Source organism: Haematobia irritans, chromosome 5 (genome assembly GCF_050003625.1).
Source record: "Haematobia irritans isolate KBUSLIRL chromosome 5, ASM5000362v1, whole genome shotgun sequence".
Classification (NCBI taxonomy): Eukaryota; Metazoa; Arthropoda; class Insecta; order Diptera; family Muscidae; genus Haematobia; species Haematobia irritans.
This window is the reverse complement of record NC_134401.1, coordinates 140,173,600-140,187,934: the sequence shown is the minus strand read 5'-3', so window position 1 is coordinate 140,187,934 and position 14,335 is coordinate 140,173,600. Positions and strand designations below refer to the sequence as shown.

The following is a 14,335-nucleotide window of genomic DNA, read 5'->3' as shown; positions in this document are numbered from 1 at the left end:
ACTTAAAAAAGTAAGATGTAATTAAGCTGTGGAAAATTTCGAAAAAATAATATGGGATCACTACTTTTTTAAGTCCACTAAAGAATTCTTCCTTCGGAACGAAGAATTTAAATAACTCAGTTTGGTTTTTCGTTGAATTATATGTTCACTGTGCCTACTAAATATGATTTTACTTTTCTAATATGTTTACCACAAACGTTTTTCTCCTCTACATAAACATTCTCTACACGTGCGGGTTAAAGAAAATAGTTTGTTCTCGCCGAATATTGCATTCCAATAAATACTTGCCTTTGTTTTTATCGTAATTCTCTGTTTTAGTTCTCCATAGCAACATTTTAAAATACAAATTATGACTTTGTCATTTTATTAACTAAACCGTAGTACCAACACGTGTTACTAGAGAACACTGTGTGTCGTGTTTCAGTATGGCTACGTGACTGATTCAGTAGTGGTCCACCATGCAAACTCATAGTGAGAGTTCGATAAACATATTAAAAATATATTTTTGACATACCTACACACACGAATCCAAAATATTATTTCCAATGTTAACTAAACCACAAGTATAGGATTTTATTTTTTATGGCTGTTTTTCTGTTAAGAGAATTTAGTATCTTTTACGCGTCACTTTATTACGTATTGTTTTGATTTTGACGTTTTGTTGTTTTTTTTTACCGATTTGTTTCGATTTTAAAGATGACTTAGCATAATTAACACACAATTATGTTTGTGTAAATAATCATCTTATGTATTTGTTATTAAATATTATTAGAGTAATATGTGTTAGTTATGCAAAGAATTTAACAATCTCTTCTGAAATCGTAGATTATGCCCTGTGTATCCCTTATTATCATTTGAGATGGGAAACTACACGCAAAAATATAATTCTTCAATAAAACAATTTGTTGTTTTCTATGAAATTTGATAGAGAAAAGTCAACAAAAAGTTCGAAATCCGATTTATTTTTATACCCACCACCATAGAATGGTGACGGGGGTATAATAAGTTTGTCATTCTGTTTGTAACACATCGAATTATCGATTTCCGACTATATAAAGTATATATATTCTTGATCAGGGAGAAATTCTAAGACGATATAACGATGTCCGTATGTCTGTCTGTCTGTCTGTCTGTCTGTCTGTTGTAATCACGCTACAGTCTTCAATAATGAAGCAATCGTGCTGAAATTTTGCACAAACTCGTCTTTTGTCTGCAGGCAGGTCAAGTTCGAAGATGGGCTATATCGGTCCAGGTTTTGATATAGTCCCCATATAAACCGACCTCCCGATTTGGGGTCTTGGGCTTATAGAAATCGTAGTTTTTATCCAATTTGCCTGAAATTTGAAATCTAGGTATTTTATGACCATAAAGAGGTGTGCCAAAAATGGTTTGTATCGGTCCATGTTTTAGTATAGCCCCATATAGACCGATCTCCCGATTTTACTTCTGATTTTTTTTTAAATTATAATAAAATTATTCAAAAGACAATTTCGGCGAGATCGGTGTACATATGTATAAATTAAACAAATATATTTTCTTTTCCGCATAATTATATACGTAAACTTTTTTGTTTATCTATAAATTAACTAAATACGCATATGCATTAATAATTACTTGTGGTTATGTGGTATAACATACTCTCAATGTTTGTTTTAATTATTTTCTATCTCACTCAAATTCCGAGTAGTTTACAAAACTAACTCAAAAAAATTTGAGAGACTCGATACAACCGTGTTTGTGTGAAATGGTCGGTTTAATGAGTCTGACTGAACAATAACAAAAGTTGAAAGCAGCTACCAGATATGTTTAGTTGTTTTACAATCGCTTAACCCAAAACAAGTAGAAAATAACATTATTGTCTCCAAAACAAAAACGCAGAAAAAAGTGAAGTGAAAAAAAATAAATAAAATAAAAATTTATGTACTACCACAAAATTTTAATGAAAGAAACAAAGAGAAATTGTGGACAAAGAAATTTTTGTTATTTATAAAATTCGAAAAAAAGAAACATCTCTTTATGTGAAAACGCAACAACAACAATTTTTAATATTTCAATCGTATTTCAATAAATTCGCTAAACTATGCCGGCCGATATTTGTACACAACAATTTATTGAACCAAGGTACAATCACCATATTCTACATAGTTTCTTATAAGTCCATAAAAGTGGTATTCGTTTGGCTTGTCTTAAATCATGCAGCACTTCTAAGAGTTATCTAGACCTTTCTCAATAACAACAAAACTACATGGCCTTAATGCATTGATGCATTAATTAGAAAGTGAACTAAATGTTAAATGTAAAAACTGTATAAGGAATTATTATTTCTGGTTTCAAAAGAGAATATGATTTATAAATATATCAATGTGGAGTATTATGCGACAATATATAACAAAAAATAAAAAATAAAAATAAATTTATTAAGACCTATGAAAATGAAATAACATGGTTGCGAAAACCATGCTACATGATCACCACGCAAAAATAACATTTTGCTCTTAAAACATGTTAGAGGTGATCATATTCCTTCTCTGGGTGTGATTTGACTTAAAAATGGGTATCATAACATGAAAGAAAAAAATTTTGGGCTAAGGTCAAGTTGACTTTAATAATTCAGAAAAATTCTTTAAAATTAATGAAATTGTCTTTAAATTGGTTGTCTTTTTGCATATTGGCTACAAAGCAAAAAAACCGTTCAAATATGAATTTATGTGCTGCGCTGGAATTTTCAATTGAATCAATAATTAAAATATAAAATCCTATCAATATCTCCAAAGCAGGGAATAAAGCCACCGAAACAGCCGTCCCTGAGATTTTTTTTTTTGGAGTGTGTTTCAAAATATTATGTTTCACTGTTAGTTTCCAATTTCAAATACATTCAAAGATTCGCAAGACTGATGTTCATTTATTCATATAAATACCCAGCAAAAATAGTAGTGAAAATATTCTTTTTAGATTCGGAAATGGTGCAAAATTGACGCAGAAGCGATGAATTTAACATGGGCTTGTCATAGGACGGACATCCACCATTTTAACAGCCGTTCCTCTAAATTTGCATCACTTCTTACGGTGTGATCCGAAACAATGTTTTGGATATGAATTGAAAAATTTTCTGTTATTTTGCCAAATAAATAATTTTTATATTGTTTTTATGATTTTTAATTCATCCCAATGCTTTTCTGAAACGTTTCACCGCAAATATTTTGAAAAATCCGCAAATTCTTCTACAATAGATTTAGGCATTTTTTCGACAAAATTTGAATAGTTTGTATCACTTTATTAATTCCCAGCAAAAAAAAATTGGAAGTTCTTCTACAGGCACAACTTTAAAAGCACTTCCAAATATGTCCTCCCAAAGAAGTTCTTTATTTTAGCTGCACAGGAAGTTCTTTTAATTCAATTTTTTATAACTCGATTTTTTCATATTTTTAATGGAAAATTTAAAATTTTTTGTTTCAAATAGGTTAAAAATAGATTAAGAATTAATAAAATAGTAAAATTTATTAGAATTTTTCTGAACAAAAACAAATCCGAGTTATAAAAAATTGAATTAAAATCACTTCCTGTGTAGTTAAAATAAAGAACATCTTTGGGAGGACATTTTTGGAAGTGCTTTTAAAATGGTGGCTTTAGAAGAACTTCCGAATATTTTTGCTGGGTACATATTCACGTTTTTAAACAGAAAGTATTGACAAGCTTCATTCAGCGTTTATTGTTTAAATTAGACACCTCTAGCAGTGTTGCCATTATTCTTCTGGCTCTTGTCCCCAAATTATGATTTTTCGTCCCCAAAAATCCCCAATTTAAATTTAAATTCCTCACAAAAATCCCCAATACATTTTTGACAAGTTTTTTTTTTTGAAAAACAAAACTAAAAAAGGTTCTGTTGTAAAAAATCAGTAATAATTTAAAAAATAAAATTTTGTTTTTTTGTCAAGCTGCAATAAGATCAAAATTTCGAACCACAACACCAAGAGACTGGTGATCGTCCTCCAAATGCTGGAGATATGAAAATGACAGTTCGGTCACCTTGTATTTATACGCCAAAATTTACTTTTAAATATTCAAGTAGTAAAATTGGGTGGTAGACACGTTGCCAAAGTTGGTAGATTTGTACCAGAAATTGCAGATTTTTTATTGTTTTGTAGATGGGTAGAATTTTTAACTAAGAAATACAATTTTAACAAAATTTTCTATAGAAATAAAATTTTGACAAAATTTTCTATAGAAATAAAATGTTGACAAAATTTTCTATAGAAATAAAATTTTGACAAAATTTTCTATAGAAATAAAATTTTAACAAAATTTTCTACAGAAATGAAACTTTGACAAAATGTTCTATAGAAATAAAATTATGACAAAATTTTCTATAGAAATAAAATTTTGACAAAATTTTCTATAGAAACAAAATTTTGACAAAATTTTCTATAGAAATAAAATTGTAACAAAATTTTCTATAGAAATAGGATTTTGACAAAATTTTCTATAGAAATAAAATTTTGACAAAATTTTCTATAGAAACAAAATTTTGACAACATTTTCTATAGAAATAAAATTTTAACAACAATTTCTACAGAAATAAAATGTTGACAAAATTTTCTATACAAATAAAATTTTAACAAAATTGCAATAGAAATAAAATTTTGCCAAAATTTTCTATAGAAATAGAATTTTGACAAAATTTTCTATAGAAATAAAATTTTGACAAAATTTTTTATAGAAATAAAATTTTGACAAAATTTTCTATAGAAATAAAATTTTGACAAAATTTTCTATAGAAATAAAATTTTGACAAAATTTTCTACAGAAACAAAATTTTCTATAGAAATATAATTTTTACAAAATTTTCTATAGAAATAAAATTTCGACAAAATTTTCTATAGAAATAAAATTTTGACTAAATTTTCTATAGAAATAAAATTTTCACATTTTCTATAGAAATAAAATTTTCACAACATTTTCTATAGAAATAAAATTTTGACAAAATTTTCTATAGAAATAGAATTTTGACAAAATTTTATATAGAAATAAAATTTTGACAAAATTTTCTATAGAAAAAAAATTTTGACAAAATTTTCTATAGAAATATAATTTTTACAAAATTTTCTATAGAAATAAAATTTCGACAAAATTTTCTATAGAAATAAAATTTCGACAAAATTTTCTATAGAAATAAAATTTTGACAAAATTTTCTATAGAAATAGAATTTTGACAAAATTTTCTATAGAAATAAAATTTTCACAACATTTTCTATAGAAATAAAATTTTCACAACATTTTCTATAAAATAAAATTTTGACAAAATTTTCTATAGAAATAAAATTTTGACAAAATTTTGAGAAAATTTTCTATAGAAATATAATTTTTACAAAATTTTCTATAGAAATAAAATTTTGACAAAATTTTCTTTAGAAATAAAATTTTAACAAAATTTTCTATAGAAATAAAATTTTGACAAAATTTTCTATAGAAATAAAATTTTGACAAAATTTTCTATAGAAATAAAATTTTGACAAAATTTTCTACAAAAATAAAATTTTGAAAAAGTTGTCTATAGAAATAAAATTTTGAAAAAATTGTCTATAGAAATAAAATTTTGTTATAATAGATTAAACCGATTTTTCGAAAAAATCCCCACAAAAATCCCCAAATTTAGGGAAATTCCCTACCAAATCTACCATGGCAATACTGACCTCTAGTTTAAATGAACACATTCTCCTATTTGCATTCGGCAAGAATGTCATAACTCAAATTACAAGATTTATTAAATAGGATTGATTTTGTTTTTGTTTAATTTTCCAAGTCTTGATAACTAAGCAATATGATTTTAAGTCTAAGTATTGATTTAAATTGAATTTATTTAAATTAAATTAATTGTTAATTTAAAATCTTTTATCTGACATCTTTGAGAATACTTTTTGGAGTAAAATACGTAAAATGATAAATTTATATTTATTGCTCTATTCTAGGTAAATCTAAATGCGTCGTGCATGTTATTTTGTAGTCAATGTAGATTTAATTATTTTGAATTTTATGTTTTCAACCTTGGCATAAAATCAATTTTATAGATGCATTTATGTTTTGTTTTTTCAAAAATATTTACGTATTTGATTTTATATGGAGATAAGCATATGGGTAGAATTTGTGAAAGTTACTAAGCACATTGGGAAATATTTTTAAGTATCCGTAAAATTTTTACTGAAAATATGAATAAACTAATAGGAAATTTTCTTAATTGATTTAATTTTTTAATTCAATAAAAAATTTAATTGTATCAGCAAATTTTTAATAGATTACGTATTCAACTTTAATTAACTTTTTAATGGGGAATATTTTATTTGATGTTTATTTTTATATAGCTAATAACAGAAGAAAGGATTTATTATACAAATATTAAAAATGAAACAGTTGAAAATAACTTATAAATACCTTTTAATTTAATTTGCAGTTTTGTTATGTTCTATTATATATATCTAAACAACTTTAGCTACTAAAGTATATTTAAAATTAAAAATGTTAAAAAAAAAATTGAAACACAAATATTAGGCCAAGGAATTTTTGTTATCTTTGCAAAAATTTTTTTCTCCAAACAAAATGTCTATATGAATTTGTTTTGGGGCGTCTCTTATCATAAGAAAAAAAAAATAAACAAATATATGTCGCGAACCGTTTTATCTAATCAAATTTAAAATATTAATGCACGAGATATATAAGAGAAAGGAAATCATATAAGAGATAGCAATCATACAGAACATTGTTATGATTTATGGATATAATGACATATTTATTCACATCGTAAACGTTTTGGATAAATTGTTTATCAGTCAAAAATTATTGCAAATCTCGTCAATGTCGTATCTAACATAATAAAGCTCATGAAGCCGATGTCGATTACTTACACTCAAAAAAAAAGTTTACTTGGATCCAAAGATTTTGACTTGCCCTTAAGGATTTTGGTATTGATTCCGGCTTCTTTAAAATAAAGAAATGTCGATTACTTACACTCAAAAAAAAAGTTTACTTGGATCCAAAGATTTTGACCTGCCCTTAAGGATTTTGGTATTGATTCCGGCTTCTTTAAAATAAAGAAATTTTTTAGCGACATATCTGGCCTTAAAATCTAAGACCAATAAAATTAAAATTAGGATACAGATCTCATTTATCAAATTTTCATTCTCTTTTCGCGGTTTATTAATAAAGGTACTCACAGGACAGTTTAAAAGTCTAAATTATAATGGATACTTCGAAGTAAAAAATGTTTTCTTAATTCCAAAAAAACTTTAAACCAAAGACTCTAAATCCTCAAAAAAAGTCTTAGTCTATATTTGAAGCGTTTTTATCTTAAAGGGTGATACGGTCAAAATTTGGTCAAGGGAAAACGCGTGTAAATCGGTGAAATCGTTTATTTAAAAAATCAAATTAAATTTCTTTTTATACCCACCACCATAGGATGGGGGGTATATTAACTTTGTCATTCCGTTTGTAACACATCGAAATATTGCTCTAAGACCCCATAAAGTATATATATTCTGGGTCGTGGTGAAATTCTGAGTCGATCTGAGCATGTCCGTCCGTCCGTCCGTCTGTTGAAATCACGCTAACTTCCGAACGAAACAAGCTATCGACTTGAAACTTGGCACAAGTAGTTGTTATTGATGTAGGTCGGATGGTATTGCAAATGGGCCATATCGGTCCACTTTTACGTATAGCCCCCATATAAACGGACCCCAAAATTTGGCTTGCGAGGCCTCTAAGGAAGCAAATTTCATCCGATCCGGCTGCAATTTGGTATATGGTGTTAGTATATGGTCTCTAACAACCATGCGAAAATTGGTCCACATCGGTCCATAATTATATATAGCCCCCATATTAACCGATCCCCCGATTTGGCTTGCGAGGCCCCTAAGAGAAGCAAATTTCATCCGATCCGGCTGAAATTCGGTACATGGTGTTAGTATATGGTCTCTAACAACCATGCAAAAATTGGTCTACATCGGTCCATAATTATATATAGCCCCCATATAAACCGATCCCCCGATTTGGCTTCCGAGGCCCCTAAGAGAAGCAAATTTCATCCGATCCGGCGGAAATTTGGTACATGGTGTCAGTATATGGTCTCTAACAACCATGCAAAAATTGGTCCACATCGGTCCGTAATTATATATAGCCCCCGTATAAACATATCCCCCGATTTGGCTTGCGAGGCCTCTAAGAGAAGCAAATTTCATCCGATCCGGCTGAAATTTGGTACATGGTGTTAGTATATGGTCTCGAACAACCATGCAAAAATTGGTCCACATCGGTCCATAATTATATATAGCCCCCATATAAACCGATCCCCCGATTTGGCTTGCGAGGCCTCTAAGAGAAGCAAATTTCATCCGATCCGGCTGAAATTTGGTACGTGATGTTAGTATATGGTCTCTAACAACCATGCAAAAATTGGTCCACATCGGTTCATAATTATATATAGCCCCCATATAAACCGATCACCAGATTTGACCTCCGGAACCTCTTGGAAGACCAAAATTCATCTGATTCAGTTGAAATTTGGTACGTGGTGTTAATATATGGCCTCAAACTCCCATGCAAAAATTGGTCGATATCGATCCATAATTATATATAGGCCCCATAAAAACCGATCCCCAGAATTGACCTCCAGAGCCCCTTGGAAGAGCAAAATTCTTCCCATTCGGTTGAAATTTGGTACGTGATGTTAGTATATGGTATCCAACAACCATGCAGGAATAAGAAGTTTTAAGATACCACAACCCAAGTAATTCGATTGTGGATGACAGTCTTTCGTAGAAGTTTCTACGCAATCCATGGTGGTGGGTACATAAGATTCGGCCTGGCCGAACTTGCGGCCGTATATACTTGTTCAAGTTCAATTAGTATAAAATTCAGGAAAAATATTCAGTTAGGCTTTCGCTTTTCCAAATCCGAATTGCCGGGCCTCACGCTTGACACCTGCCATCAGATTTTATACAGCCACCTTGTCCACCTTCTTCGCCGCAGAAAGCCAGTTTGCCTTGAACTGCTGCTCGTCCTTAGCAGTTTTTTTGGTCTTCTTTAGGTTCCGCTTGACAATAGCCCAGTATTTCTCAATTGGGCGGAGCTCTGGCGTGTTGGGAGGGTTCTTGTCCTTGGGAACCACCTGCACGTTGTTGGCGGCGTACCACTCCATGGCCTTTTTACCGTAATGGCAAGATGTCAAATCCGGCCAAAACAGTACGGAACAACCGTGTTTCTTCAGGAAAGGCAGCAGACGTTTATTCAAATACTCTTTCACGTAAATTTCTTGGGACTGTCAACCGGAAGCTATGAAAAAGCTGCTTTTCAAGCCACAGGTACAGATGGCTTGCAAAACAAGATATTTCTTTGCGAACTTTGACGGTTTTATGTGCTTGAAAATATCTGCTACCTTTCCCCTTCCTTTTGCCGTATAAAACTTCTGTCCCGGAAGCTGCTTGTAGTCGGCTTTGACGTAGGTTTCGTCGTCCATTACCACGCAGTCAAACTTCGTCAGCATCGTCGTGTACAGCCTCCGGGATCGCGCTTTGGCCGTCGTATTTTGTTTATCATCGCGATTTGGAGTCACTACCTTCTTGTAAGTCGATAGTCCGGCTCGTTTTTTGGCTCGATGCACGGTTGTAGACGATACACCTTTATTTGCGGCATCTCGGAGAGAGAGGTTAGGATTTTGCTTGAAACTACCGGCAACTCTCTTTGTCGTCTCAGCGGCTTCCGGTTTTCGATTTCCCCCCGATCCAGACTTCCTGGCTGTCGACAAACGTTCCCCAAACACTTTTATTACATTTGTAACGGTTGATTTGGCAACTTTTAGCGATTTTGCCAGCTTTGCGTGCGAGTAGCTCGGATTTTCGCGATGCGCGAGCTAAATTTTGATACGCTGCTCTTCTTGCTTGGACGGCATTTTGACAACTGAAGAGTGAATTCCAAAATCAAAATAGGAGCAACATTCTACACACACACACCTTCAAAATGAGGGGTGTTCAGGTTTTTTAAATGCAAAATTGAATGAAATACGTCAAGTTTATATTGACCAAATTTTGACCGTATCACCCTTTAAATCTAAAGATTCAATATTTCAGTTAATTTATGGACAATTTCTTTATATCAAAAATGTGTTTCTTTACTTTAAAGAAAATTAGCCTTAGTTCAAAGACATGCGACTTTAACGGAGGGATGCAAATTTACAAAATTGATGTCCTAAATTTAATGAAAAAAAAAAATTTGAAGCAAAGATTATAAACTTTATTTTAATTAAAATTGCATTATTTTAAAGAAATTTGTCCTTAATATGTTGTAAATTTCGCATCCTAAAATTTAGGTTGCGTAATCTTTAATATCACGTATTTTTTTTCAGTGTAACGAAAACAAGTGTGCTTGAATTCAAAGAATTTGATCTTGCCTTGGTATTGATTCCGAGCCACAGATGCTGCTTCTTTAAAATAAGAGCATCTTTTTAGGGGGGCTATCTAACTTTAAATCTAGGCTATATAAATTTAAAATTAGGATACTGACCTTATTTATCAAATTTTCATTTTTTTGCGATATATGAACGCAACTATTTATGTTATTTAAAAATAAATAGCAGTTTAAAATTATAAGAGATACTTCAAACAAAACACATTTTTATACCCTCCATCATAGGATGGGGGTATATTAACTTTGTCATTCCGTTTGTAACACATCGAAATATTGCTCTAAGACCCCATAAAGTATATATATTCTGGGTCGTGGTGAAATTCTGAGTCGATCTAAGCATGTCCGTCCGTCCGTCCGTCCGTCTGTTGAAATCACGCTAACTTCCGAACGAAACAAGCTATCGACTTGAAACTTGGCACAAGTAGTTGTTATCGATGTAGGTCGGATGGTATTGAAAATGGGCCATATCGGTCCACTTTTACGTATAGCCCCCATATAAAGGGACCCTCAGATTTGGCTTGTGGAGCCTCTAACAGAAGCATATTTCATCCCATCCGGCTGAAATTTGGTATATGGTGTTGGTATATGGTCTCTAACAACCATGCAAAAATTGGTCCACATGGGTCCATAATTATATATAGCCCCCATATAAACCTATCCCCAGATTTGGCTTGCGGAGCCTAAAAGAGAAGCAAATTTCATCCGATCCGGCTGAAATTTGGTACATGGTGTTGGTATATGGTTTCTAACAACCATGCAAAAATTGGTCCATATCGGTCCATAATTATATATAGCCCCCATATAAACCGATCCCCAGATTTGGTTTGCGGAGCCTCAAAGAGAAGCAAATTTCATCCGATCCGGCTGAAATTTTGTACATGATGTTGGTATATGGTCTCTAACAACCGTGCAAAAATTGGTCCATATCGGTCCTTAATTATATATAGCCCCCATATAAACCGATACCCAGATTTGGCTTGTGGAGCCTCTAAGAGAAGCATATTTCATCCGATCCGGCTGAAATTTGGTATATGGTGTTGGTATATGGTCTCTAACAATCGTGCAAAAATTGGTCCACATCGGTCCATAATTATATATAGCCCCCATATAAACCGATCCCCAGATTTGGTTTGCGGAGCCTCAAAGAGAAGCAAATTTCATCCGATCCGGCTGAAATTTGGTTCATGATGTTGGTATATGGTCTCTAACAACCATGCAAAAATTGGTCCACATCGGTTCATAATTATATATAGCCCCCATATAAACCGATCCCCAGATTTGGCTTACGAAGTCTCCAAGAGAAGCAAATTTCATCCAATCCGGTTGTAATTTGGAACATGGTGTTAGTATATGATCTTTAACAACCGTGCCAGAATTGGTCCATATCGGTCCATAATTATATAGAGCCCCCATATAAAACATTCTCCAGATTTGACCTCCGGAGCCTCTTGGAGGAGCAAAATTCATCAGATCCGGTTCAAATTAGGCATGGTCGCTAACAACCATACCAAAATTGGTCCAATCACACAAAAATTGGTCCCTATCGGTTCACAATCATGGTTGCCACTAGAGCCAAAAATAATCTACCAAAATTTTATTTCTATAGAAAATTTTGTCAAAATTTTATTTCTATAGAAAATTTTGTCAAAATTTTATTTCTATAGAAAATTTTGTTCAAAATTTATTCGGTTCATAATCATGGTTGCCACTCGAGCCAAAAATAATCTACCAAGATTTTATTTCTATAGAAAATTTTGTCAAAAGTTTATTTCTTAGAAAATTTTGTTAAAATTTTATTTCTGTAGAAAATTTTGTCAAACTTTATTTCTATAGAGAACTTAGTCAAAATTTTATATCTATAGAAAATTTTGTTAAAATTTTATTTCTACAGAAAATTTTGTCAAAATTTTATGTCTACTTTGTCAAACTGAATTATATACGTATTGGATCGATCTTTTTTGATTCAATATATACCACGTATGGAGTTACATACAATTTAGAAGATGGTGTTAGGACGTTTTAAGATAACTTGCCATCGGCAAGCGTTACCGCAACTTAAGAAATTCGATTGTGGATAGCAGTGTTTAGATGAAGTTTCTACGCAATCCATGATGGAGGGTACATAAGCTTCGGCCTGGCCGAACTTACGGCCGTATGTACTTGTTTTATTTCAAAAACATTAAATCAAGTATAAGTTTTAGCCTATGTTTGAAGCTTTTTTATGTTTAATTCAAAGATCCATTATCTCAGTTAATTTAAAGATTATTTCTTTAAATTAAGAATTTTTTCTTTACTTTAAGGGAAATTACATAAATTTTAAAGATTCGTGTCCAAAATTTAATGAAACATTTTTAAAGCAAAAACTATGAATTTTCTTTTAATTAAAACTTTTTTATTTTAAAGAAATTTGTCCTTAATATTGTTTAAATTGTGGATCTTAAAATTTAGGTTCCTTAATCTTTTATATTAAGTCAATATTTTTTTCAGTACACCTCAGGCTTAAGCTGAGTATTGTAGGTTCGAATGCCATTAATAGAGTTTACATGCCAGTAATCCCTTTGCTATATGTAAATTTCGTTTGGAACGAAAGGATTATTTTTTTCCGTATGGTCAAAAACGTTTAATGTACTGCAAAGAATTTTATTCAAGATATATGTGCGTACCATCATATGCACAATGAATAAATAATTAATTAAATCTACTGTGTGCGAACAAAAGCCTAAAATATTTCAGTAAACAAATGACGTCATGCGTCAACATGAAGTTGCCTCTTTAACTCTCTATTGTATGAACTTTGCGTCAACTATTCATATCAATACCACGCGCAAGCGCTCTAAAGACATGTACGTTTTAATGATTATCTTCTATCGTTGTATATAAAGGGTGATTCTTTTGAGGTTAGGATTTTCATGCATTAGTATTTGACAGATCACGTGGGATTTCAGACATGGTGTCAAAGAGAAAGATGCTCAGTATGCTTTGACATTTCATCATGAATAGACTTACTAACGAGCAACGCTTGCAAATCATTGAATTTTATTACCAAAATCAGTGGCAGAAAATCCGCTTTTTTATCGACAAATTTTGTTCAGCGATGAGGCTCATTTCTGGTTGAATGGCTACGTAAATAAGCAAAATTGCCGCATTTGGAGTGAAGAGCAACCAGAAGCCGTTCAAGAACTGCCCATGCATCCCGAAAAATGCACTGTTTGGTGTGGTTTGTACGCTGGTGGAATCATTGGACCGTATTTTTTCAAAGATGCTGTTGGACGCAACGTTACGGTGAATGGCGATCGCTATCGTTCGATGCTAACAAACTTTTTGTTGCCAAAAATGGAAGAACTGGACTTGGTTGACATGTGGTTCTTTCTAATATAATATATTTTTCGTCTGTCGCCACTAATTGGTATTCCGTTCGTCGATATATTCTGCTATCGACGAAAATCGGTATTCCTGGTGTCGCTAATATCGTCGCTTTTCGACGCCGTTAAATTTACCAGCGACGAGTTTAGTGATTAATTTTTGAAGAAGTTTTTTAGACTTTATTAATCGAACAATTGAAAAATAAATTTAAAAAATGGAAATTGTTAAGAGGCAAAGACTAATCTTCAACAATTACAAAAATGGGAAAAAAAGGAACTAGAGATCAGCCATTAGATGAGCTAGACTGACTCCAGCGATTTAAAACCGGTTAGAACAAATGGTTTGTAGTTCAATGTCTTTGAACTTTAGAGACAAATTGTAACAAATGGTAGCTGTAACTATTATAAAAAATATATATTGTTCAAGTATTTATTCCAGCTTCCACTCTTTGAGGAAGTAATGTTCTATATCAAGGAGTCCTGAGCTGATCTATTGAATCTATTGATATAAAAATGCGCTATTT

General features: G+C 31.6%; 1 protein-coding gene across 4 annotated transcripts in view; it reads left to right on the top strand.

Annotated features, from left to right (window-relative positions):
* The window catches only part of Drat (Death resistor Adh domain containing target), a 43,638-nt gene that overhangs the window by 22,232 nt on the left and 7,071 nt on the right, over positions 1-14,335 (top strand). Inside the window, exon 1 of one of the 4 annotated variants that reach the window (XM_075312915.1) lies at positions 1,807-2,121. The exons of the other annotated variants lie outside the window; for them this stretch is intronic. Coding sequence (XP_075169030.1) covers positions 2,081-2,121 — 41 coding nt within the window. The 5' untranslated portion in view covers positions 1,807-2,080. Of the gene's footprint in view, positions 1-1,806; positions 2,122-14,335 lie in introns of those variants that run through there. 4 annotated transcript variants of the gene reach the window in all.